This window comes from Drechmeria coniospora, chromosome 02 (genome assembly GCF_001625195.1).
Source record: "Drechmeria coniospora strain ARSEF 6962 chromosome 02, whole genome shotgun sequence".
Lineage (NCBI taxonomy): Eukaryota > Fungi > Ascomycota > Sordariomycetes > Hypocreales > Ophiocordycipitaceae > Drechmeria > Drechmeria coniospora.
The window spans coordinates 2,886,452-2,911,298 of NC_054390.1; the positions used below are offsets into that span (position 1 = coordinate 2,886,452).

General features: G+C 57.2%; 8 protein-coding genes across 8 annotated transcripts; 5 read left to right on the forward strand and 3 right to left on the reverse strand.

Annotated features, from left to right (window-relative positions):
• Nucleotides 1-1,400: 1,400 nt before the first annotated feature.
• On the reverse strand, nucleotides 1,401-2,435 carry DCS_03932 (putative succinate dehydrogenase iron-sulfur protein precursor; the record flags this gene model as incomplete). The annotated part of the gene is made up of 3 exons (XM_040801245.1): nucleotides 1,401-1,727; nucleotides 1,804-1,955; nucleotides 2,075-2,435. The coding sequence occupies 3 exons, from the start codon at nucleotides 2,433-2,435 to the stop codon at nucleotides 1,401-1,403; spliced, it is 840 nt and encodes a 279-aa protein (XP_040656278.1).
• A 1,481-nt stretch (nucleotides 2,436-3,916) lies between these two features.
• DCS_03933 (uncharacterized protein) lies at nucleotides 3,917-5,361 on the forward strand (the record flags this gene model as incomplete). The annotated part of the gene is made up of 2 exons (XM_040801246.1): nucleotides 3,917-4,052; nucleotides 4,112-5,361. 2 exons carry the CDS (start codon nucleotides 3,917-3,919, stop codon nucleotides 5,359-5,361), a joined length of 1,386 nt encoding a protein of 461 aa, XP_040656279.1.
• A 2,980-nt stretch (nucleotides 5,362-8,341) lies between these two features.
• DCS_03934 (eukaryotic translation initiation factor 3 subunit 3) lies at nucleotides 8,342-10,897 on the forward strand (the record flags this gene model as incomplete). Its single annotated transcript, XM_040801247.1, has 5 exons — nucleotides 8,342-8,784; nucleotides 8,838-8,966; nucleotides 9,630-9,735; nucleotides 9,810-10,276; nucleotides 10,336-10,897. The coding sequence occupies 5 exons, from the start codon at nucleotides 8,342-8,344 to the stop codon at nucleotides 10,895-10,897; spliced, it is 1,707 nt and encodes a 568-aa protein (XP_040656280.1).
• A 1,209-nt stretch (nucleotides 10,898-12,106) lies between these two features.
• DCS_03935 (uncharacterized protein) lies at nucleotides 12,107-13,506 on the forward strand (the record flags this gene model as incomplete). Its single annotated transcript, XM_040801248.1, has 2 exons — nucleotides 12,107-13,007; nucleotides 13,058-13,506. The coding sequence occupies 2 exons, from the start codon at nucleotides 12,107-12,109 to the stop codon at nucleotides 13,504-13,506; spliced, it is 1,350 nt and encodes a 449-aa protein (XP_040656281.1).
• A 467-nt stretch (nucleotides 13,507-13,973) lies between these two features.
• DCS_03936 (glyoxylate reductase) lies at nucleotides 13,974-15,271 on the reverse strand (the record flags this gene model as incomplete). The annotated part of the gene is made up of 4 exons (XM_040801249.1): nucleotides 13,974-14,315; nucleotides 14,412-14,815; nucleotides 14,916-15,130; nucleotides 15,228-15,271. 4 exons carry the CDS (start codon nucleotides 15,269-15,271, stop codon nucleotides 13,974-13,976), a joined length of 1,005 nt encoding a protein of 334 aa, XP_040656282.1.
• Nucleotides 15,272-15,907: 636 nt separating this feature from the next.
• DCS_03937 (Protein FMP32, mitochondrial) lies at nucleotides 15,908-16,723 on the reverse strand (the record flags this gene model as incomplete). The annotated part of the gene is made up of 2 exons (XM_040801250.1): nucleotides 15,908-16,337; nucleotides 16,407-16,723. The coding sequence occupies 2 exons, from the start codon at nucleotides 16,721-16,723 to the stop codon at nucleotides 15,908-15,910; spliced, it is 747 nt and encodes a 248-aa protein (XP_040656283.1).
• A 2,446-nt stretch (nucleotides 16,724-19,169) lies between these two features.
• Nucleotides 19,170-21,814, forward strand: DCS_03938 (amidophosphoribosyltransferase; the record flags this gene model as incomplete). The annotated part of the gene is made up of 13 exons (XM_040801251.1): nucleotides 19,170-19,193; nucleotides 19,329-19,394; nucleotides 19,500-19,633; nucleotides 19,832-19,978; nucleotides 20,038-20,121; nucleotides 20,184-20,614; nucleotides 20,713-20,729; nucleotides 20,796-20,891; nucleotides 20,956-21,084; nucleotides 21,147-21,224; nucleotides 21,284-21,311; nucleotides 21,370-21,730; nucleotides 21,787-21,814. 13 exons carry the CDS (start codon nucleotides 19,170-19,172, stop codon nucleotides 21,812-21,814), a joined length of 1,623 nt encoding a protein of 540 aa, XP_040656284.1.
• A 472-nt stretch (nucleotides 21,815-22,286) lies between these two features.
• Nucleotides 22,287-24,709, forward strand: DCS_03939 (uncharacterized protein; the record flags this gene model as incomplete). The annotated part of the gene is made up of 5 exons (XM_040801252.1): nucleotides 22,287-22,352; nucleotides 22,458-23,353; nucleotides 23,430-23,651; nucleotides 23,745-24,019; nucleotides 24,081-24,709. 5 exons carry the CDS (start codon nucleotides 22,287-22,289, stop codon nucleotides 24,707-24,709), a joined length of 2,088 nt encoding a protein of 695 aa, XP_040656285.1.
• Nucleotides 24,710-24,847: the final 138 nt, after the last annotated feature.

The following is a 24,847-nucleotide window of genomic DNA, read 5'->3' on the forward strand; positions in this document are numbered from 1 at the left end:
GTCCATCTTCGTGAAAGAAACTTCTTCTTGCAGGCACTGCCATGGTCGAAAGAACAAGCTAGAATTCGCCTCTTGGTCGAACCGATGCTGACCGATCCGCAGCACGACAACGCGCGTCGGGTACAACCTTGGCATGCCCTTCTTACGTACGCCGCTGGTCCAAAAGTTCGAGACTGAAGAGCTGTACAAGTGCCGATGATGGGTACAAGAATTATGATTCCAACCAAACATGCTGTCGTTACTTTGCATGTACGACGGAAACCTTGACAGGGCCGGTGGCAAACAACGGTCCAATGCGTGTCGATCGTATCCAGAACGGGCATCAGATGGAATTTTCGTCCCTCGCGAAATATAGCTTCAGGTACATCTGCTATAACTTGCCGTCCCTGATGTATGCACATGCACATGCACATGTGCAAGCTCCAGCAATTCCATTCGTTGGGTCCCAGGTGCGGTTGGGCACGTCAAGGCTGACGTTGGACCCTGCTCACCCGGCCAGCCCTAACTAGATGACAGGATGACAAGAACACAAAAAATGATATTTCAACACCTAAAAAGAATTGCAGTTCATATTTTCAAGCTTCAAGCCCGCTCGCCGGGTGCATCTGGGTTGACCGAGTTGACATGATATCGGGTATCATGAACACATGTAAATCATATCAGGGGCTCAGCGTCCGGGCCTCCACCTCCCGGGCAGGCCACATCGCATTACGTCGGCCTGTCCGAGAGGCATTCAGTGTACTCGTATTCAAAAATGCCTCTTTGGGTAGTCGTACCCATTGCCGTCTCAAATCACGGCTTCAACTCGTTGGGAGGAGGGGGGCGGGAAAAGGTCCCCTGGCTGAGCCGCTGTGCATGCAGCATGCAGGCCATCATGCAGGCCATCATGCACAATGAAAATCTCGAAAACTGACAGATGGCCGCAGCTTCCTGCCGGCCGTTGAATTCGCGAGGTAGATTTATTCACAACCACGTGTCCTGGCTATCCGCGGCTTGGGACGGAAACCATGGGCCAGGAGTTGAGAGATTTCAACGGGTTCGCTCGCTCATGGCCGAACGACCACCCGACTCGGAAGACAGGATCGAACCATGAGGGGATCATCCGAACGAAAGGTTCCGTGAGATGGTCAGGTAACAAAAGAAAATTGCATTCTGTATACCAGAACAGTCGACGTACAACATCACCTTCCATGCTATACACAGGGTCTCCGGTCCCCTTTCCACCGCCGGCGCTTTCCGCCTCCTGCGCGGTGTTTTGCCCATCCAACACTCGCCACGCGCAACACGAACACGACCGACAGGCTGATTCCCAGAGCCTAGAGGAGGCCGAAGGAGACGGTTCCATGGCACGATCCATCGCTACACCGCACCACCCGCCATCCGGCCGTAAATGATGCCGCCTATGAACCGAGAGCCATCTGCTTCTTGATCTCGGCGATGGCCTTGCCCGGGTTCAGGCCCTTGGGGCAGGCGCGCGTGCAGTTGAGAATGGTGTGGCATCGGTACAGGCTCATGCTGTTCTCCAGGTTGTTCTTGCGCTCCCCCTTGCGCTCGTCTCGGGAGTCGACCAACCACCTGTACGACTGCAGCAGGATGGCGGGGCCGAGATACTCTTCCGCGTTCCACCAGTACGAGGGGCAGGACGTCGAGCAGCAGGCGCACAGGATGCACTCGTACAGGCCATCCAGCTTCTTGCGATCCTCCTTGCTCTGGCGGTATTCCTTGCCCTGATCGTGGGTCAGCCAAGGACGGCTCGCCAGCTCGCCAGCTCGAGGGCGCGCCGGTTGGGGACACTTCACTTACGTCGGGCGAGGGGGTGTCGCGCTGGAGATAGGGCTTGATCGACTTGTACTGCTTGTAAAAGTGCGTCAAGTCGGGGACGAGGTCCTTGACAACGTAGGTGTGAGGCAGCGGGTACACCTTGACCTCGGCCGCGGACTCGGTGGGAATTCGACCTGGGCGTATGTCAGCGGCGTGCTGCGGCGCCATCGGCCAGCCAGCCAACAGCCCTCCGTCGGATGCTCGGAGGGGACGCGTGGCGAATGGCAACGAAATGCGAGGTGTCGTGACGTACACAAGCAGGCCAGGGTGTTTTGGCCGTTGATGTTCATGGCGCATGAGCCGCAGATACCCTCGCGGCAACTCCGTCGGAAGGTAACGGTAGGGTCAAGCTCGTTCTTGATGCGGACGAGGGCATCGAGGACCATGGGTCCCGTCTTGTTGAGGTCGAGCGTGTACGATTGCATCCGCGGCTTCTCGCTGGGCGTGTCGGGGTTCCATCGGTAGAGCTGGAACGTCTTGAGCCGCGGCTGCTGCTCGACTGGCGTCTCGCCGACCGTGGCCATGGAGCGAGCGAAGACGGCGCCGGGCCGCAGGGCGGCGGTCCTGACGGCCGAGGAGCCCAAGATTCGACTCGAAGAGCGGAGTGTGGCCATCGTTTTCGTCTTGATTCGTCTTGCGCGTCGTCGGACGGTCGTTGGCGGTCGGGTCGGTGAGCTGACGGAAAGGGAGCGAGAGCTGCACGTGGCAACGAACGCAGAGGCTGTCGAAGCAAGTCGGCCTATGAGAGGACGGGGCGCAGGCCGAATGGCTCGGTTCTCGTTTGCACGAAGCGCAGAGCACGAGTCACCTCTTCGATGGAAGCACGATGGCCTGGTGCGGTGGCGAGGGTTGAGAATGTGGGTGCCGTTGATCAATGGTATCAACAATCGTCATGGATTTGAGAGCGAGGCTAGAGCTCAAAGCCTAGGCGTACAAGCAAGGTAGCCATCCTCGGTTATTGGCCGATGGAATCGGTGCTGGCCAATCGACCAATCAGCGTCGGTTCATTGTCAATTCGGCTAAATGGGGAGACCTGGGAGCCGTCAGAGGGAGGGTTGCTCGTGACTTTCGGGAGAAACTCGGCTAACAATCGGCGGAACTGACCTACGATGCACCTAGTTGTACGGAGTACAGAGTACAACTACAGTACTTGCATGTACGGAGTACAACGTGCGCACATTGTACGGAGCTCAAGTACTGTACGAAGAACTTTGCAATACTGAATACTCCGTACATACTGTAGGTACTCCGTACATACGTACTAAGTAGACAGGGCTCGATACATGCACAGGTCATATATCTGCACGCAAGTGTACATACTGTACAGTACCTACTTACTTCCCTGTACTGTACGGAGTACAACTACAGCAAGTTCATGTACTTAAGTAAGTACTAGGTACAGAACTTACGCCGTACGGAGTACTGTAATTAAGTACGCTTAGCCTACCGGGTACGTACTAGTTGTACAGAGTACAGTACATGTACTTACTTACATCAGTACTCCGCAGGCGCCTACAAGTACCTACTGTAATTAGGTACCTAATACCAGATGACAGGAACTGGGTGACAGAAACAGGGGAGACCCGAAGCTGGTCGAAAGACCATGCCCGACCAGCACGATCAAGCTTGAACAGCCATTCATTCTTGATGGCTACTAGCTCGCATATCAGCTTCTCTTATTACGAGCAGCATAGAATCCTGTCGTGCCGCAATCAGCATTTTTTCAGTCGTTCGTGGGGTCGAGAAACGATGGCCATCCAAAGCTGTTTGCAGCGCGGCAAGCGTTGGGCCTGAGCCGGATTAGCAACGTTCTGCACCGTCTTTTTTGTCGCCCACTCGCCAGGGTGCTGTGAACGCCGTTCCACCCGCTGTAACGGTACCTGCATCCTCGTCCCAACATTTAGCACCGACACCTACTGTAAGTACAGTACTTACACCTACCTTCCTATACATGGTACCTCAACCGCTGCATTGCTACGGATAAGGCGTGGAAACGTAGCTTCGGCGACATCAACCCCAACCTCATCCCTGCCTGGGGGACCGTCTGTCACTCGCCGGTTTGCTGTCAAGCAAAGCAGGCTCTTTGGTCGATTAGATGCGAATCAAGGGAGCCTCTTCGCTAGAGCCCCTTGCTCTGCGCGGACAACGGCGTAGCGCATCGTCGTCTCCATTGCCTTGCATGGCAGTGTCCGGCACGAGGGCCGCCTCGACGTTCTGGCGAGCACCGGCATGTACGTGCGAGTCGGCATCTGATCCATCTTCCATCCCTGGATTTGCTAATTTCCGCCAGCATCCTCCTCGACCTGTCAGCCCATCCGCCTGGCCCCGTTCTGCCGATCCGCTTCGGTCGTTTCCATCTCCAGCAGAACCCCCCGACTGTTGTCAGCATCCTACTCGACCTCGTCCCCCTCGCCGTCTTCGTCCTCGTCCTCGTCCTCGTCCCAGTCTCGGCCCGCGTCTCCATCCCCGTCGCCGACCAATCCTTCGAAATTCTCCTACAACATCGCCGCCTCCTTCATCGCCAAAGACCGCCCCTACGACCCCCTCTCCCACGTCTTCCACTTCAGCCCCTACAGCCGCATCAACCCGCCGCGCCGCCATCGGCGCTCCTCGAGGCCCGATTCGGGCCATGATGCCTTCTTCGTCTCGCGCGTGAACGAGTCGGGCGCCGTCGCCTTTGGCGTCGCCGATGGTGTCGGCGGCTGGACCGAGTCCGGCGTCGACCCTGCCGACTTCTCGCACGGACTCTGCGACTACATGGCCGGCGCCGCCTACGGCTACGGCCACGGCTCGGTCGACAGCCCGCCCCTGACGGCCAGAAAGCTGATGGAGAAGGGGTACGACATGGTGTGCAACGACACGAGCTTGCATGCAGGCGGCAGCACCGCCTGCGTCGCCATCGCCTCCCCGGACGGCACCTTGGACGTGGCGAACCTCGGCGACTCGGGCTTCCTGCACCTGCGGTTGAACGGCGTCAACGCGTACTCGGAGCCTCAGACGCACGCCTTCAACACCCCCTTTCAGCTGTCCCTCATCCCGCCGATGCTGGCCGCTCGCATGTCGGCCTTTGGAGGCGCGCAGCTCTGCGACCTGCCGCGCGACGCCGACGTGTCGCAGCACCATCTCCGCCACGGCGACGTGCTCATGTTTGCCACCGACGGCGTCCTGGACAACCTTTTCAACCAAGACATCCTCCGCATCGCGAGCCGCGTCATGGTCTCGACCGGCGCTTGGCGGATGACGGAACTCGGCGGCGTGCGCGTCGGCGAAACCATCCACGCCCTCACCCAGTCGCTCGCGCCGAGTGACTCGACCGACCGTGGAGCCGAGAGAGTGATGACGCTGCAGAGCTTGCTCGCCACGGAGCTGGTCACGTATGCCAAGAGCGCGAGCGTCAACACCAAAGTCGACGGGCCGTTTGCCAAGGAAGTCAAGAAGTACTATCCGCATGACCCGTGGCGTGGTGGCAAAGTCGACGACATTTGCGTCGTCGTCGCCGTCGTCTCCGAAGATTCCCCGGCTGCGAAGAGCAAGCTGTAATCGACGCTCCCTGCATTTTTCAACCGAATCCGGCGAGAGGAATCATGGGATTCCAAGTAGAAGCATAGAGCGGGCATGACGCAAGTACGGATAGAGTCGGCGTCATCAGCACACCCACATCCTGTATTTTCTTTCGGTTTTCCCTTGGCGGGGGAGGGGACAGGCATCGATCACGACACGGCAAGCGCGGCGAAGCAAGTTTGTCGCGTCCAAGGAGGGGGAGACTGTTCTTCTTCGTACGTACACCTACCGCCTGGGAGAAATGAGTATCATTGGGAGTCTAGTGATGGCGGACCTGACTAGACGAGGGAGGGTAAACATGCCGGGTCAAACCATGTTTACTAGTATGCAGTTGGCTACCAGTTGGCTACCATGAAAGAGCAATTGAATAATGCGCAATCGGCATCTCGTTTCTCCGGAAGTGTTGCGGTTTTTCGTTCTCCCGTCTTCGTCTACTACCCTATACAGTGTGAAGCACCAAGTTCGAACCGCCCACAATTGTCTTGGTGTCAACAAAACACACTGAACGTTCAATATTTCTAACGGTATAATTTGCAATGTCCAGCCGACAGGTTGATACGCCAGGTAGGTAGAGCGATTTGGTGGTGCGTCATAAATCGTTCGTCTCCTTGTCCCCCTTTTTGCCACCAAGGCGACACCAGACCCGGTGGTATTGCAGCCAACCGCAAAAACGAGTTTGAATTTTGTGCAACATCCAGATCTCAAAGCCTCACCGAGCAGATCTGGTCGCCATACATATAAACCCTACCATGGATGTATTCGTGGCATGGGACATCCATTCAAGTGGATCGCAAGAACAGGCCCAAAGATGCCATGAGAGGGGTCACATCTGCCTTTGCGGTAGATGCACTGATTTATCCGCTAGGCACACTAAAGACGCGATGTCAAAGTCAAGACGACATGAAAACATGCAAGTCAGCATAGAGCAGGCCACTGGCGCCTCGGGACATGTATCCATGCGTTTTGTAGCCTTATCCTGGCAACACCTCTAGCCGGTGTCAGCAAGGGATCAGGCGTGAATGTAAGAGTGACAGGTTGTCGACGCGGAGAATTTCGTACGAATACTGTAGCGAGAGTCTTCTTTTCAACATGCGAAAAAAACGAAAGAAGCATTCATAAGGAGGAGGTCCCCTCTGGACGCGCCTCGCTCTCGCGTTCGCTTCTTGAGTGGCCGAAATGACCTCAAGCCTGATCCTGACTCTGGCAGCAACGATCAAACAGAATGCGCAGATTCTGCGTGAAGGAACTAAAATGCAAGTACTTCAGTCAACCTCATCCCAGGCGCTTCGTCAGCTGCGTGGTCCTGGCGTTTTCGATCGCTTATTCGCTGATCACACGTCACGGATGGCGCGGAACCTGGCATTTCCCGCACTGCAGTTCCCCATCTTCCATCATGTCCGATTTCGGCAGTGCGGATAAAAGCCGAGAGATGGAGGCGTCCAATCCAACGAACCGTACCGAATTAAGTCGATTATTCAATCTCATCTGTGTAGTATCTTTGGCAATTGTTCAAAGGCGTCATCGCGGCGGGAAGCTCAAGAACAGACAGCGCGGTGGCGGCCTTTGTCACAAATGCCCGCCGACGTTTGAAAACAAGCATCATGCTGACGTTTCGAAATTAAGTGACCAGAACAGAAAATTATCCACACAGGACTTGTAGTTTGTGAGCCAGAAGAGAAGGTATTCCAGGATCGATGATGCACAGGCTCGTTTCGAGGCACGCGTTGTCGATCGGCCTGGACTGCCCTCGGCAGTTGTATTTTGTCACTATGACGTGAACAAACACTGGCGGAGGAGACGAAAGCAAAATTTAAAGGGCCCAGTGTAATGTATTTGTTTATCAACCCATCTTGTCCACGCAAGACCGAGAGTCCTTGTACTATGCCTGGCTGCGACCCGGGAATGGCACGTCTCGGCTCTTGCCGGCCGGAATAGATGGACGGCATATTTGGCACTCTATAAATCTCGGGAAAATAGAAAGGAGGAGAAAAGTGACACGATGACGGGATGGTCCAATAGCTCTTTGGTCGATTGTTCGGATATGTAGATCGGAGACGGGTATTGTGCATCCTTCGTTTCGAACCGAACCAGTGCCGTCTGTACTTGGACCGTCCGTGGACAACAAATCCAGTTGGCGAAGCAAGATCAGATGTAAACGACCCAGCTTGTAGAAAGAAACCGGCTTATCCTTCGCCTTGATACTTGTGGTTAGACTGACTGGGTAACATGTTGGCGTTGTCCGCATGAGAACAGGGTTTAGTGCGCCTTGTACCGCGACGATGAGATGGTGTCATTCAGGGGTAGGTGACGTGTGCCGCACTAACGGACCGGACACAAACCGCCATCAATCAACGTGGATCCGGGGCAGCCCACCCTCCTTCAAATGCCGCTCGACTCGCGTTGCTGGCTTCGGATGATTGCCCTCGTAGGGCCATCAACAAAGGTCTTCTCGGCCACCAATGAAACGTGCAAAAATCTCCAAGAATTGCTTGGGCCATTCATGTCGCCGTAATTGTTGCCTCTGGTGGCCGATGTCGATGGCAGCGGTCGCGAGCGAAACTGGTTGGTGCGGCGATATGTAGATGGATGAATGGCCGATGCCGCAATGGCGAAATTCTGCCCGCCAACTGCCTCATCGTGCTAAGAACGACGACGGCCCCGCTGACTGGTGCGCTTGGCCCAGGGGCCTAGGGTCTCCCATGCCATTCTCTGTTTCCCTTCCCTCGCCGCTGTACCTGCGACGGTGTCGCAAGCGCCGTGTGTGCCAGCGCCGACGTGCTCCTCGTGATCCGCGCTCTTAAAAACCCCCACCTGACCTGGCGAATTCTCCCTGGCCTCCCTCTCTGCTCTCGTGCCCTCGTACACGGTAGATCGGCAAGGAACCTTGGACCTTGGACACTCGCTTTTGGGCTCCTTCTCGAAATCATCTCTCGCTCGCCAACACCTCCGACCCGCAGAAATGGCAGCGGCTCGGGTTGCGCAGTCGTCGCTCCGAGCGGAGGTGCCTGCCTTCACCAAGGAAAAGGAGGCCATCAGCGCCCTGCAGACGGATCGCTGGCCCGAGGAACGCTTTCTCATCCAGTCGCCATACTCCGAGAAGGAGCACCAGCTCGACCTCGAGAGCCTCGACGTCGAAAACGCGACGCTCGCCAAGGCTTTGTGCCGCCTGCGAGCGACCCGTGACGATTATGCAACGGCGCCGTACAACGAATCCTTCAATTGGCCCGAGGTCATTGACGAATTGAAGCAACTCGTCAAGGCTTCGGGCAAGGCGTACAAGGAGACCTCGTTTTACATCGTCGCATTTCGGTCCCAGATCAAGCCAAGCACCGAGTACAGCCACCTCGGCGAGCTGGACAAGGCTGCTCACGCCGAGGCAGTTGCCAGTGGGGGTTTCCTGAAGTGAGCCGTTCGTCTAGCATCGTCTTGCGCCGAATCGTCTGACCATCGAGCAGGTACTGGTTCGGTTCTCCGGATGCCAACCTGCACAACTTGGCCACCTGCGTCTGGAGGTCCCGCCCCGACGCCATGGAGGGTGGACGAGGTCCGGCCCATCGGAAAGCCGCAGGTTCTACGCGGGCTTTGTATGCATCCTGGCGAATCGACCAACACCGCCTCAGGATTGGTGACAATGTCGAAAGTTGGGACCTCGTGCCCTGGACTGATTGATGCCATTAGGCCGAGACTTCATCCTTCCGAGTGGGCCTCGGAAGCCATCATCGCCGTCATGGCATCTGCTTCTTGTGATATTTGTGAACGGCGCATGGGGGGAGTCATATTAGCGATAGAAAGCGAAGGTGTAGAACCTTGATGGTATTGAAGCACGGCGGAGCTAATGACTAGTTTTTTGATTCAAGGGAGCGCGAGCTGCGAGGCCACTGGCCACGCCCGAAGATGAGCTCGATTCATGAGATACCTGTGAACACTTGCCATAGATATCATGCAGTTGAAATTGGATAATCGATTCCATTCGAATGATGACGCGGGCTTTGATGACCAAGCGTTGGCGGCCTGCCTGTGGATGAATGAACGGAGGGAGGATGGTTGAGCTGTTTAGAGGGCGGCCGTTGTCTTGAAGCACGAGCAGAACAAGTCACCCCCACCAATTCTGCCGCCCCTCACCGCTCCGCACTGCTCTCTACCCACAACACCCACAAATCAATCGGGCACGCGAAAAGTTCGATATTCCAACAAGGAGACGAACGCCCCTCATTGCGAACCTCCCCTCCCTCCCCTCACCGCGACAGCTTCTCGATTCGCGTCCACGCCGATCCCTTGACGTCCGAACTCGACTACAACATGGCCGACTCTTTGAAGGATGCGCCTTTCCAGGCCGTGCAGGTCGAGGCTCTGGTACGTTCGGACGCCCCACCTTCACCCTCCGACCCCCGTTGGTGACGATGGGAGGGATACTGACGGATGCACAGGTCATCATGAAGATTGCCAAGCATTGCTCCTCGGCCTTCCCAACGACGGCGACGGGCTCCATCGTCGGCATGGATGTGAAGACCGTGTTGGAAATCACAAACTCCTTCCCGTTCCCCACGGTCGAGACCACCAGCACCGACGGTCACCAGGCGGATGCCTCGACAATCGCCGCCGCCGCTCCTCGGCAAAAGGCCAACACGGCCTACCAGACCGACATGATCAGGCACCTGAAGGAGGTCAACGTGGATGCCAACAATGTCGGATGGTACACGAGCGCCACCATGGGAAACTTTGTCAACATGAGCTTCATCGAGAACCAATATCACTACCAGAAGGAGAACGACAAGACGGTCGGCCTCGTCTACGACGCCAGCAAGAGCTCGCAGGGAAACCTGACGTTCAGGGCATTCCGGCTCACGCCCAGCTTCATGGCCGCCTACAAGGAGGGCAAGTTCACGACCGAGATGTGAGTCGAGCCGAACGGGGGGGACCTGCGCTGTTCGAGCCTGGCGCTAACCTGGCCAGCCTCAAAACCACCAAACTGACTTTCCGGGACATTCTCGTCGAGCTGCCCATCACCGTCCACAACTCGCATCTGCTCACCTCCTTCCTGCACCAACTTCCCTACCCGCCCTCGAAGGAGGAGATTGAGGAGCCGAACTCGATCGCCGAGCTGAAACAATCCATCGTCCAACCGCCGCTGTACCCGTCCATCGACAGCCTTGACGTGTCCATCGATCCTTTCCTCGAGAAGACGTGCGACCTCCTCCTCGAGAGCATCGAGTCCCACTACACGGACCTCAACAACTTCCAGTTCTACCAGAGGCAGCTTGGCCGTGAGCAGGCCAAGATTACGCAATGGCAGACGAAGCGAAAGGCCGAGAACGCGCTGCGCGCCGTGGCCAAGCAGCCTCTGCTGCCCGACGACGAGTGGCAGCGACTGTTCAAGCTGCCGCAGGAGCCCAGCCGGCTCGAGGGCATGCTCAACGCGAAGCAGGTGCAGCAGTACAGCAAGCAGGTCGACGGCTTCACCGCCAACGTCACGGCCAAGATGTTTGCCGTGCGGGAGAACCTCCTGCCTCAGTAGCGGCGGCGAGGAGGCGGCATTATGAACAAGCGCGCGGGAATCAGGCACCAGCTGGCAGGTTGCATTGACGGCGTTCCGGACAGGGAGGTATTTAGTGAAATACTTGTCTACATTTGGCGACAAGAGGCAGTGTATGCATATATAGTTTTTGATGACCCCCCCCCCCCCCATGTTGTGCCCCTCGGCATTCCGCCTCGAGGCATGCACGCATGCATGCGCGCCGTGCTCCCCGTCCCTCACGATGCTATTTTCGTTGTCGTGTTTTCTGCCTCGGGCACACCACGAACAGACGAGCGGGAAGATGTCAAGCGGCCAGCAAGGGGGTTCCATTGCACGGAGCACAGTACTTATGAGAGACACGATGCGGAGAGTGCCAATCATGGCTGGCACCACCGACTCCCTCACAGCACCCGTCAACTTCTGACTCAGAATCCAGCCTCGAGACTGCAAGGGCGGCCGCGTCATCCAATAGACGGCAAGACTTGATCCACGCGGCTTACATGATGATGATGGCATGGCGGGCCGAAGCCAATCATCCATTCTTTCATGCCGTGCTGGGCGGTGCGAGGACATGTAATACCGTGTACGTGGACGGGGCCGGTTGTCAAACTTTGTTTCTGGCCCCGTCTGCCTCTGTCCAGGGCAACAGAAGTGCTGAGGAACCAATTGGTGGGTTTCTCGGCAGAACCCGTTATCCCGAGTGGCCGAACGCCCTGAACACCCTGTTGGCTGTCAAGTACTGTAAGTACTGCACTGTAAGCACTGCACTGTAAGTACGGCACTGTAAGCACTACACTGCAAGTACGGCACTGTAAGCACTGCACTGTAAGTACGGCACTGTAAGCACTGCACTGTAAGTACTGCACTGTTAGCACTGTACTGTAAGCACTGCACTGTAAGCACTGCACTGTAAGCACTGCACGGTAAGCACTGTACTGCAAGTACTGTACTGCACTGCAAGTACGTTGACCCGAGAAAAGCCTAGGCGACGAAGCCCCCGCTTTCCAACAGCAAAATTTGCCCCGCAGAAGCTTCAGCAGCTTTCACCGCCCAACCCCTCCTGGTCCAATTGCCTACTCCCCCTCCTCCCCCTTGCATTTCTTCGAACAGCTACTTCAACCCGTCCTTCCTCCCGTCCATCTTCCCAAACTCTCTCCCCTCTCACCGCATCCATCCTAAAGCCAATTTCCCCTACACACAACCCTCAACATGTCTGCCCCCGCCCAGAAGTTCAAGGTCGCCGACCTCTCTCTCGCCGCCTTTGGCCGCAAGGAGATCGAGCTCGCCGAGAACGAGATGCCCGGCCTCATGGCTACCCGCAAGAAGTACGCCGCCGACCAGCCTCTCAAGGGTGCCCGCATCGCCGGTTGCCTGCACATGACGATCCAGACGGCCGTCCTCATCGAGACCCTCACGGCCCTCGGTGCCGAGGTGACGTGGACCAGCTGCAACATCTTCAGCACCCAGGACCACGCCGCCGCCGCCATCGCCGCCGCCGGCGTGCCCGTCTTCGCCTGGAAGGGCGAGACGGAGGAGGAGTACAACTGGTGCTTGGAGCAGCAGCTCCTCGCCTTCAAGGACAACAAGAAGCTGAACCTGATCCTCGACGACGGCGGTGACCTGACGCAGCTCGTCCACTCCAAGTACCCCGACATGCTCAAGGACTGCTTCGGCGTCTCCGAGGAGACCACGACGGGCGTCCACCACCTGTACCGCATGCTCAAGGACAAGAAGCTCCTCGTGCCCGCCATCAACGTCAACGACTCGGTCACCAAGTCCAAGTTCGACAACCTCTACGGCTGCCGCGAGTCGCTCATCGACGGCATCAAGCGTGCCACGGACGTGATGATTGCCGGCAAGGTCGCCGTCGTCGCCGGCTTCGGTGACGTCGGCAAGGGCTGCGCCATGGCTCTGCACGGCATGGGTGCCCGCGTCATCGTGACCGAGATCGACCCCATCAACGCCCTGCAGGCCGCCATGGCCGGCTACCAGGTCATCCCGATGGAGAAGGCGGCCAAGATTGGCCAGATCTTCGTCACCACCACGGGCTGCCGTGACATCCTGACGGGCGTTCACTTCGAGGCCATGCCCAACGACGCCATCGTCTGCAGTAAGGAGCTCGTCCCCTGCGCTTCCCTCGTCGGCCGCTAACCTCGATAGACATTGGTCACTTTGACATTGAGATTGACGTTGCCTGGCTGAAGAAGAATGCCAAGTCCGTCCAGAACATCAAGCCTCAGGTGGACCGCTTCCTGATGCCCTCTGGCCGTCACATCATCCTCCTCGCCGAGGGCCGCCTGGTCAACCTCGGCTGCGCCACCGGCCACTCTTCCTTTGTCATGTCCTGCTCCTTCACCAACCAGGTCCTGGCCCAGATCATGCTGTTCAAGGCCAACGACCAGGCTTGGGGTAAGAAGTACGTCGAGTTCGCCAAGACGGAGAAGCTCCAGGTTGGCGTCTACGTCCTGCCCAAGATCCTCGACGAGGAGGTCGCCCGCCTGCACCTGGATCACTGCCAGGCCGAGCTGAGCACCCTCACACCCGTCCAGGCCGAGTACCTCGGTCTCACCAAGGAGGGTCCCTACAAGGCTGAGATCTACCGCTACTAATCTTGCCCCTCACGCATCGGCCCTTTGACGGGGCCTGGGGCGACGTCCTGCGGCCAAGGGCGAACGAGCGATGCAACGGGTGGGAAATTGAGTAGCATCCGGGCTCGTCAATGTAGGCAACTGGGTTTTTATATTGCTTGATTTTCGTCTTTCACGCAGCGCTGTCGAAACGGACGGGGACTTCTCTCGCTGGGCAAGGAAAGCGAAAAAAACACTGCTTTTTCAACAAAATGGCGTTGGTTTTTGCTCAACATGATCTCATTCAACGAGATATGAAAATGACATGACGGATGAAGACGGACGGGGCAGTCTCGAGGCGCTTGCCATGCACGGGCACGCGTCAACCGCGGCCCGGGAAGTGTGCGGCCGACTATAGTATAATAGATATGTTCTGACTCAAGAACCGTTGACGTTCTTCGGCCGACTTGCTCCTTCATCGCTGCCTCGTGACCGGCCACCCGCTTCCCTCAGGGCATATCTTTTTGCTCGGGCACGATGCTTCTTAGCCTCGCCTCCGTGACAGCCAAGCGCACGTTGCTGATGGCCCACTCCTCCATCTTTGTCTGCGTCTCGACGGTCCAAGTTCCCATGTGAGGGACGAGGAGGACGTTCTCGTTGGACATGAGCCCTGGGTGGATGTCGGGCTCTTCTTCGTAGACATCGAGGCCGACGGTGGCGACGCGGCCCGAGGCCAGAGCGTCGACGAGGGCAGCCTCGTCCATGACGGCACCGCGAGCCGTGTTGACGATGACGATGCCGGGCTTCATGAGGGCAAACTGGGGCGCGGATATCGTATGGCGGGTTTGTGGCTGTACATGGAGAAAAAGTCACTTCTGCATCGCACGTACTTGGGCCACGAGGTGAGGCCCAAGGTGATGGGGACGATTGCTGGGACGGAAACTCACGTTCAGGGGCAGGTTGAGGCTGAGAACATCGCTCTCCGAGAGGAGAGTCTCGAAGCTGACGTACTCGGCGTCGCCCTCGAGGTCTGGACAAAGGCGTGAACGATTGTGATAACGAATTTTCATGCCGAAAGCACGGGCCTTGGCGGCAAGGTTGCGGCCGATGCCGCCCATGCCGAGGATGCCGAGAACCTTGCCCTGGGGGTCGTGGCCGAGGCTGGGGAGGGTCTTGCCGCGCCAGTCGCCTGCTCGGAGCGCGTTCATGGAGATTGGCAGGTTGCGCATGGCGCCGATGAGGAGCCAGATGTTTATGTCGGCGGTGGCGTCATCGACAGCCGTGGGGGTGTTGGAGACGCGCACATTGCGTTTGGTGCAGGCTGGGATGTCAACCTGATCGTAGCCAGCACCTGGACAGCGAGCTCCTCGTCAGCACGACCTCTGCGCTTTACCTTGTGCTCATCGCCCGCCCTGCAGCATGAGGGTGCTACGGATCAGGTGGAGGCTCACCGTTGTGGCAGAGAAAGCGGAGGCTCTTGGGGAGGACGTCGAGAAGCTCGTCGTCGATCCTACCCGTCACGCTGACCGAGCCAAAGGTGCGGTAGGCGACGGTGACGCCGTCAAAAATGCCGGATCTGCATTCGGCAAGGAATTGCTGGCGGTCGGTGGCCTTGGGCTCGAGAACGTGGGCGATGTCGGCAATGGTCGCCCAGGCTTCCTGTGCACTGCATGGCAATGTTGGCCCAACGGCTGCTACAGCGGATCAGGCCGTGGGCCATGGCAGCCATGACAACACTCCGACTTGCCGAGGAGGACACGTACTGTTCGATCTTGCCAAGCAGCAGGACCTTGGGTTTGTCGGCCATCCTCGTGGCCGTCGGAGTGGCTCTGTTTTGTGCCGGCTTGTGGTGTAGGAATCCAATCTCGCAGATCAGAGGCCGAGGTGAGCGACTTCGATGGATGAAGCAGTTGGGTGAGGCAAACTATCTTTTCAGAAGCCTCCAGAGGTCGAATGATTCTTCTGCGACTCAAAGGCTTGCTTGCGTTGGAAACACAGCCTCGCCGACGCAAGTACTCGTGGAGCTCGACACGATGGTGGGGTTGCTGGTCGAGTCAGAGTGGGGGTGGAAGAAGGGGGGATTTCATGGATGCATCATGCATGTCCCGATCACGGCTTCGCTCGCCCAACGATGGTCCCTTTTCGGCACAGGCATAAATAATTGTGAAATATCCACCACCTTGCAGCGTACTTTGTATTCTGTATTGCATCAGCCGGCACACGAGTTCTTGTGAAGAGCTGTCCTGTATTGGTAAATATGCCGCTGCAGAGCCATCTGACCTGCAACGTCGTCAATTGTGATGCTCGTCCAAATACCAAACGTGCACAGCACACGGGCACCGCAGACTGCGGCTAGAACAAGTCCAGTATATTCGGATGAAACGGCAAGTGCCTAGATGCAGTAGAAATCTCCGTCTTCCCCCCTAGCATCCTTCCCGGGCAACTACATGAGCAGCCTCCAGGCACCGAGCATGAGGGCGGCAAAACCGGTGCACACGCCCATCAACCACTGAAGCGTCTGGAACTTGACCTGCTCGAGCTTCTCCCGCAGAGCCGCCACCTCCTGCTCAATCTTGGTCTCCGTCTCCTTGATCATGAGCTCTTGGCCGACGGCCTCCTCACGGATCCGGCCCTTTTCGAGGTTGAGGTCGAGCCGGACGCTGGCCTGGGTGCGACTGATCTCGTCACGCAACCGGCTGCTCAGCTTGGCGATGTCGTTGGTCAGGCGTTCGTGGGCGCTGCGCGTCGTGTTGGACTCGGTGCTGTCGGCCGAGAGCAGCTCGGAGCGGAGCTTGGCGAAGTCGACCTTTTGCGTGTACGTGGCCTTGGCCGCGTCCTCGCGCAGGACCATGGTGCGCGTGAGGTTCTGGATGCTACGGCCCAACCGCCGTGAGCGCTCCCGATTTTTGACCGGCACGAGGCAAGGGGTGCTGCCGTCTTACCTCTCTTCGATGACGTCGTTCAGAACGACCATCATGGCGACGGACTGGTCCTCGGTGAAGCCCTCACTCTGCAGTCGCTTGACAAACTTGAGCGTGTCAAAGTGGTGATCGCGCTGCCGCAGAGCCGTCACGTGAAACGCTCGACGGATAATCGGACTCTGGCCGGCGGCTTGTCGCATCATGAGAGCCGTGCCGCGGTAGAAGGGATGCGGCTTGGCTCGCAGGGCGGCCAGCGGTGGCGAGGGAGCACTCCAGCTCAGTCGAGGCAACAAGAATCGCGGCACCGACTCGGCGGCTGCGAGGGCCAAAGATGCCATGATGAGGGAGCGAAGAGCTGGTGCGATGGAATTTTTCGACCTTGGTTTGCTCTGCTGTGTTGAAGGGGCCAAAGAGAGACGCCGCAGCTTCAACGAATTGCCCGTCTGTCGTTGCTTTGGTGTTGGAGCGTGTAAGTACTGCAATGAAGCATACACGTGGGAGGGGCAATGGAGGGTCAGGCAAGGGTCGGGCAATTATTATTGCAGTACGGAGCACTCCGTCCTGGTACTCCGTCCTGGTACTCCGTACTGTACTCCGTACTGTAACGTGATCCGGAAATATTCCTCTGTATTAATTACTGCAGCTATCCTGGCTCATGTCGATAACGTAAGCAAGGCGTGGCCACCACGGCTCCAGGTTCTTAACCTTTCCCCTCCATTGATGGATAGTTTCAAGAATATCTACAAATAGATGCTACCAGGAGCGTCCACTGCGAGCAGTATTGTTGCCAGGTTACAAGTAGGGGCCGCAATAGTAAACCTACAAGTCACCGCCATTTCACAGTTTCTATATCCAGGGGTCCTACACACCCCTCTGCATCTCGCCACGTTTTCGCCAGTTCGCAATGCTGCGAAATCGATTCTGCCACAGATGCTCCGTAGCGAGCCACCTTGTTGAAGTTGATGCTACACGTGAAAAGTACACTTGCAAAGTAATGTACCTACTGAGCGTACTGATGTAATGTGCATGTAATACAGGTATGTATGTCCTGTAAGTACAGTACTTTGTAGGGAGTCCTTCATTACAGGTACGTACCTAGTAGGTACACTTATGTGATGTCGACACCAACTTGTAGTTGCATACTCCGTAATACTCCGTCCAAACATACCAAGTACAAGAACACCTAGGTACTAGAGGTACTGGAAAGTAAGCACAGAGGTACATACTGTAGTTGTAAGCATCTGGTATTACAAGTACTTTAGTACTGTACAGTGTTTTACTTGGAAACACAGCAGTACTGGCAAGGTTACAATTACAATACTGTACTGTATGGTGTAAGTACTCCGTACAGAGTGAGTACTGCACTTACATGTACAGTAGATGTACAGTACTGTACTCCGTACTGGCCGTTGACAGCCTTGGTGGAGCTTGCGAGTCAGAAATGCGCTGAACCCCCTACCGCCTGAAACGCAGCCGGGCTAGTATTACTGTAAGAGTACACCTACAGTACACCTAAGTACAGTACTAGGTACTTACATACGGAGTACAACTACTGTACTCCGTACTGTACTCCGTCCAGTAGTCTGTAGATGCAGGCAGGCGGGTCTGGGAACGCCGTTGTAGCAGAACGGGTCCACCCCGCTATGCCCGTACCAAGGAAAGCTACCTACCTATACGGATAGTACAAGTAGTATTTGTAAGTACTTGTACTCCGCACTCCGTACAACGAACAGAGTACATCGAACTTAATTCACAAGTACAAGAGCTTAACAAGTGCAGGATGCTGTCCTGGTACTACGGTATACAAGTAAGCATACTGCAAATCATACAGCGTACTGGGAATCGGATGGAGAAGTGCAAGGATTGAAAGTGGCTCAGTGTCAGAAGGATTTCTGTAAAGTAAGTAGGCCATGGAACGCGCGATGCGCACTCGTACTCGGATACGACGACGTTAAACCCACCGACGTACTTGCATGTACTTCTACTTACTGTAATTATGTACTCCGCAAACTAAGTACAGTAATACTTATTCCCGACACACTGTTGGCTGCGTCTCATGAGGACCAGAATGGGACTCAAACTCTTCATGTACCAAGCTTCCAAGGCCTGCTGTACAATCTGCCCTTGAATTTGAATCCTTTTCGTTTCCTCGGTGACTTTACTTCTCTCTTACTCCCGTGCTCGTGCCAAATTCCGAATCCAGTTCACCAACGCCTGCCGGATTCTCCATCCATGGGCAGAGCTCAGTGCGAGTAAAAGAATGCTCGTGTACTGTATTTCGCAAGTTGGCCTGGCTTGGACGCTCCAAGGGTCGCGTTCGTAGCCGTAGAGCGTACAGCACATCAACGTGCCTGCCTTACGCCCTGTCCATTGCAGCCTGTATGAATGAATCATGACCTGAATGTACATTGAGTGACCGTTCGTGTCAAGCAAGGATAGGACGTTCCAACGCGAACCCATAGCCCCTCTAACCACTTGTATTCCTAGTTCATGAACCAACAGACTGCAAGCAAGTACAACCACTCCTACTTACAAGCTCCGCATTCAATGCCCCGCCGGATCATTTGCCGGCCCACCTTCTGTACTCCAAGGCCAGCCAAGAAACGGCCATCGCAGAAAAGTTTTCGACGTTAATAGGCCACTGCAGGCTTCAAACTATTTTCAATCCGAGTCTTCCGCGTGCCATCACGCAAAGGCATCGCATCTTTGGCAAGAAACCCCAGCTGAGACGCTGAACTGCTCGGTCAATTTTTCCGACCAACCCCCACGTCCTCGTCGCACAAGATGTGTGGTGTCTCGGCCATATTGGTATGTTCGCGCTGTCCGCTGCCATGCCCCTCCCCCGCCCTGACCCATGTCCCGGAGGACGCCATGTGCCGATGGACGCAAGTGCCGACAGACGGCAACGCGGATGCAATGGTAGCATGCTAACTGCCCTGGCAGCTCGGCGATTCCAAAGCCACCTCGGCAGCCGTCGACCTGCACGAGTCCCTATATTATCTTCAACATGTATGTCACCGGACCCTCCAACCAACCCGCACCGCCAACTCGACGCACGAAGCCAGCTCGCATCCATCCTCGGCTGCATGGGACGAAAGCTGACGCTCGGAACAGCGCGGACAGGATGCGGCGGGCATCGCCGTTTGCCAGGGCGGCCGCGTGCACATGTGCAAAGGCAATGGCATGGCCAGCAAGGTGTTTGACGAGGGCAGACGCGTGACGACGGCGACGATGCCCGGCTTCATGGGGTATGGCGACCTTGGTTGGCGGCCAGCAAGAATATCCTCGTCGGAAGCATGAGGAATGAGGAATGAGGCTGATCATGTGCTGCAGCATCTCTCACGTGAGATATCCGACGGCAGGCACATCATCGGCGTAGGTCGTGCCCCGACCACTCGAGGCTCCCGCCGGCGACGACCCCTACTAACGGCACCTTGATGCTGCAGGTCGGAGGCGCAGCCGTTTTACGTCAATTCCCCGTATGGCCTGTCCATGAGTGTCAACGGAAATCTCGTCAATACGCCGAATCTTGTCCGATTCCTCGATCACGAGGCTCGACGCCACGTAAACACCGACTCGGACTCGGAACTACTGTGGGCCGATCCGTCTTCGAGATTTCGCCTCGGTGCTCTCCCTAACGTCTACTCTCCAGACTCAATGTTTTCGCCCATGCTCTCAGCGAACTCGGCAAATCCCGAGCCAACGTGGAGGATGTCTTCACCGCACTGCGCGAGGTGTATGCAAGATGCCATGGTGCCTTTGCCTGCGTGGGAATGCTTGCCGGCTTTGGCATCTTAGGTTTCCGGTATACCTTGGCTCCGGCCCCCTGCAAAACGTCTCGAGTTACCTATACTTATCCATCGGCAGCGACGAGAACGGCATCCGGCCCCTCTGCCTCGGCTCACGTCCGTCCGAAACGGTCGAGGGCGCCATGGACTACTGTCTTGCGTCGGAATCCATTGCCCTTTCCCAGCTTGGCTTCAAAGACATTGTCGACATCCTGCCCGGTCAAGCCGTCTTTTTGAAGAAAGACGGGACGCCCCAGTTCTCCCAGATTGTCGAGATGAAATCCTACAGCCCCGACCTCTTCGAGTATCTGTACCTGGCGAGGCCCGACTGCTGGATTGACGGAATATCCGTCCACCGCAGCCGGCAGAACATGGGCATCAAGCTGGCCCACAGGATGAGGCAGGTCTTGGGAGAGGAAGGCATTCGTGAGATTGACGTCGGTACGTCACCAGTCACCCAATTCCCGCCCTCGAGCATTTCGTCCGCCGTCTGCGCTTCATTGTGTCGTCGGTCGATGTCGCTGACCCAACTTTTCAAGTCATTCCCATACCAGAGGTCAGTCATCTCCACCAACCCTCAACATCTCGTCACGGTTATGGCTAACAACCGTCTCGCGACCAGACAAGCGATACGGCCGCTGGCACCTTGGCCAAGGAGCTCGCGAAACCGCTCTCCAACGCGTTTGTGAAGAATCGATACATACACCGCACATTCATCGTATGTCTCGGCCGTCGTGGAATGCTCCAGGCGAATGCATCGGCTGATTATTGGACGAATCTAGCTTCCCGGCCAGAAGGCACGACAAAAAAGCGTTCGCCGCAAGCTCTCGGCCATCGCGGTGGAGTTCAAAGGCAAGGTCGTCTGCCTCGTGGACGACAGCATTGTGCGAGGCACCACTTCACGAGAGATTGTACGTATCTCGTTGCCAAATTCACAAGCAGCGGCGAGGGCTAATCCGCTTTGTGCATCCAGGTGCAAATGGTCAAGGAATGCGAGGCAAAGAAGATTATCATTGTGTCTTGCAGTCCCGAGATCACGCATCCGCATATCGTAAGTGTTGGGCCATGGCTCCAGGCTGGCACGACCAGCAGCTAATCGAGTCGTCGTAGCACGGCATTGACCTTGCCGATCCGGCCCGTACGTTTGACCCTCGGATGCATGGTGGAGTGGAATAAGCTAACCAAGGGCCGTCCAGAACTCCTCGCTCACCGCAGGACGTTGCAACAGATGACCGACGTACTTCAGTGCGATGCTTTGGTCTTCCAAACACTCGAGGATCTGGAAGCGGCTTGCATCGAAGCAGGAAACAAAAAATGCAAGGTCACTTCTTTCGAGATTGGCGTCTTCTGCGGTCAATACAAGACACCCGTTCCCACCGATTATTTCGAGCGTTCGGGCCGCGAAGCCGGGAAGCCATCGGCGAAGCACGTGGGGGCGAGGGATGAAGCGAGAGATGCCACCGCCGTCCTTGTCGCGAGCAGCGGCCCTACCATGGTGCCGCAGGAGGCCTCGAGCGAGGAGCGCTCCAAGGCCTTGGAGAATCGAGAAGACATCAGGTGCGTGCGAGGACAAAGCGACGTTTGCATGTGATTGCTAATGGTCACCATGACAGTCTCTACAACCTTGCAAGCAGGACATAGTCGTCTCCGATCGATCACGGAGAGTGGGCAGTCCCAAATCCACAGGGGAGACTCTGCAGACGAGTGAAAGATGGGGATTCCTCGTGTACAAAGTATCATGGCGAAGTGATGGTGCCGACAACTGCTGCGGCTTCTTCGGTGGAATTGCTCGTGCTCGAGGCAGCTAGCTTCTCTACAGTACAGCCGCATAGACGTCGGCCAGGCGAAAGCGTACCATGAACGTCTCTGTCGATCATTGCTTCGAGAGTATACGCTCCGCATCGCGCCTGCGTAGGGCCTCGGGAGTCGTGGGTGCACGATTGGCCAAAGGCTGGGATGATGTCTCAGATGATGAGCCTGTAATTGGCATTCCATTAATACGGAGTACGGAGCAATAATACTCCGTGCTGCGTCTGTGGATACATTGGTATTACTTTGTGACGACACCCACCCAAGTTGACCTCCTGCAAGGATTCGGCCAATGACATCAGCGATGGAGAAGCCCAACGGCTCGGGGTTCGGATTCGGCCGGAACCCCGATCAATGCCAGAACCCCATGGTTCGAGCGAAGCCGTTGGCATTCAAGCCACGTCGAGTGCGAACCCCGAGCCGACATGCTGCCAACACTTACAAGTCGATGGCTGGACGACGCCGGCCATGACAGTTTCCCTCCCTGTTTCAACTCCGTTCCTCCCGCTACGACGTCTGGCCAGATCGGCGCGGTAACGAATCCCGGATTGAAACGACGATGCAGCCGCAGACGGCAGGCGTTGCAACGACTGGCAAGTCCAAGACGGGCCGGCCGGCAGGCTACGGCCAGTCCTGCACCAACTGCTCCAAGGCGAAATGCAGATGCATGCTGCGGGCGGACGGCGAGGCCGATGGTGGCTGTGAGCGCTGCTACCGGCTGGACAAGTCTTGCGAAAGAATCGTGGCAAATCGAAAACGCACGCAGAAGCGGTCGGCGAGTTCGAGGACGGCTCAGCTCGAGGAGAAGCTCCAAGATCTCGTATCGATATTGCGAGCCAGCCAACACCCCGGCCAGCAGGGCGTCGATGCCGCTTCCCTGGCGCAGTCGTCCTCTTCGTCTTCGCCCTCGCAGTCGCTGCTGCACCAGCTGCCGCCCAGCCGACTAGACTCCCTCGTGGAAGCGGCAACGGCCAACACGGCCAGTACCAAGACGCGGCAGAAGGCACCGCCGCCACCGCCGTTGTTTTGCATGGATCAACCAGCATGTGCAGATAATACCGCCGTCCCTTCGGCCGTGAACGCGTACACGCGTGCCGAGCCGACGCTTGAAGAGGCAGAAGTCTACCTCGCCAAGTTTCGCGACTGGCTGAAGAATTTCCCCTTCATGCACCTGCCTGCCGACCTTACGGCCTCTGCCCTGCGTCAGAGTCGGCCGATTCTGTGGCTCTCCATCATGAACATGACGAGCATGTCGTTGCCGCAGCAGCACCTTTTGAGGAGCAAGTTTCGCCAAGAGATTGCCGAAAGGATGATCTTCAACCACGAGCGCAGCATGGACCTCCTGCTGGGCTTGATCGCCTATCTCGTCTGGTGCGTTTCCCTCCTGCCCTTCATCTCCATGGCGGAACCGGCACACGCTTACACCCATCCTGTTTCACGTGTGCAGGGCCACCATGAACACCGGCCCCAGCACCAAGCCGTTCCTCATCCTCTACGCCCAGCTGGCCGCCGCCGTCCTCTTCGACATGGGCTTGACGCGATCCCCCAACGAGGAGCAGCAGTCGGGCCTGTACCTGAAGGTTTGGAACCTGCGGCCGACGCCGGCGCCCAAGACGCGAACGCTGGAGGAATGCAGGGCCGTGCTCGCCTTCTGGTTCTGCACCTCGACGTAAGTGCACCGTACGCCGGGACGAGGAGAAGGTGCCGGCATGTCATGTCATCTCACGGGCCCTGACTGACGGATCCCCCGCTTCGCCTGCAGCTGCACCTCCTTCATCGGCAAGATGGAGACGCTCAACTGGACCTCGCACATGGACGAGTGCTTGGCCCTTCTCGAGCACGAGCGCGAGCAGCCGCTGGATGAGGTCCTCGTGGCCATCATCAAGAGCCAGCTCGTAGGGGAGGAGGCGCAGAAGCTGCTGCGGCTCCAGGGAGCGACCGATGCCGGCCAAGGGCCAAGCTTCATCTACAAGACCGGTCTCATCAACCGGCTGGACCGGCTGAAGCAAAGTCTCCCCGCCGCACTTCACTTTCACTGTACGCTCGACGGACGCGAGTGCAACGGGACGGACGGACACTGGCTGATTTGCCGCTGCAGATCTGGTCCGCTCGCAGCTGTACGCCATCGAGGCGAGCGTCCATTCCATCGGCCTCTTCACCGATCAGCCCATCCCGGAGGCGGCGAGGACGAGCAGCATGTACGCCTGCACCAAAGCCGCGAGCTCCTGGTACAGCGCCTTCTTCAGCGTGCCGCTCATCGACGTCCCCGGCCTCCCTTTCGCCGTGTACGTGAGCATGTCGCACATGCAGGCCATCCTGTACCGGCTCACCACCTCCACCGACGCCAACTGGGACAAGGAGATTCTCCGGAGCGGCGCGGACCTGCTTGTTCTGCTGGACAAGACCATCGACGTGTTCGGCAACATTGCCCAGGTCTACCAGCTGCGCACCGACGACAGCGACGGTACGCTCTTCACCAAGGGAGCGCGCATCCTCCGCAACGTCCGCAGCTTTTGGGAGCCCGAGCTGTCCCAGCACCTGCGCGGAGCCAACCTGCCGACGCCGAACAGCCAGACGGGCCTGGCCATGAGCAGCAACCTGGCCGTGCTGGAGCCGAAGCTCGTCGCCGCCAACGACAGTTCCGTTCAGGCCGATGCGGCGGCTGTGGCCTATGAACTCAACGACCTAACCTGGATGACGGACATTTTCGGGCCCTGGGAGCTGTAGCCACGGGAGGACCGAGCCCGGAACCACGCAGGCGGGTCGACGAGCTAGGAGAGAAGAAAGACAGAGACGAGATCTACGTATCTGTCATCTAATGAAATGCACTCAACAAACCAGGGCAAAAAACCAAGCCGATCGATC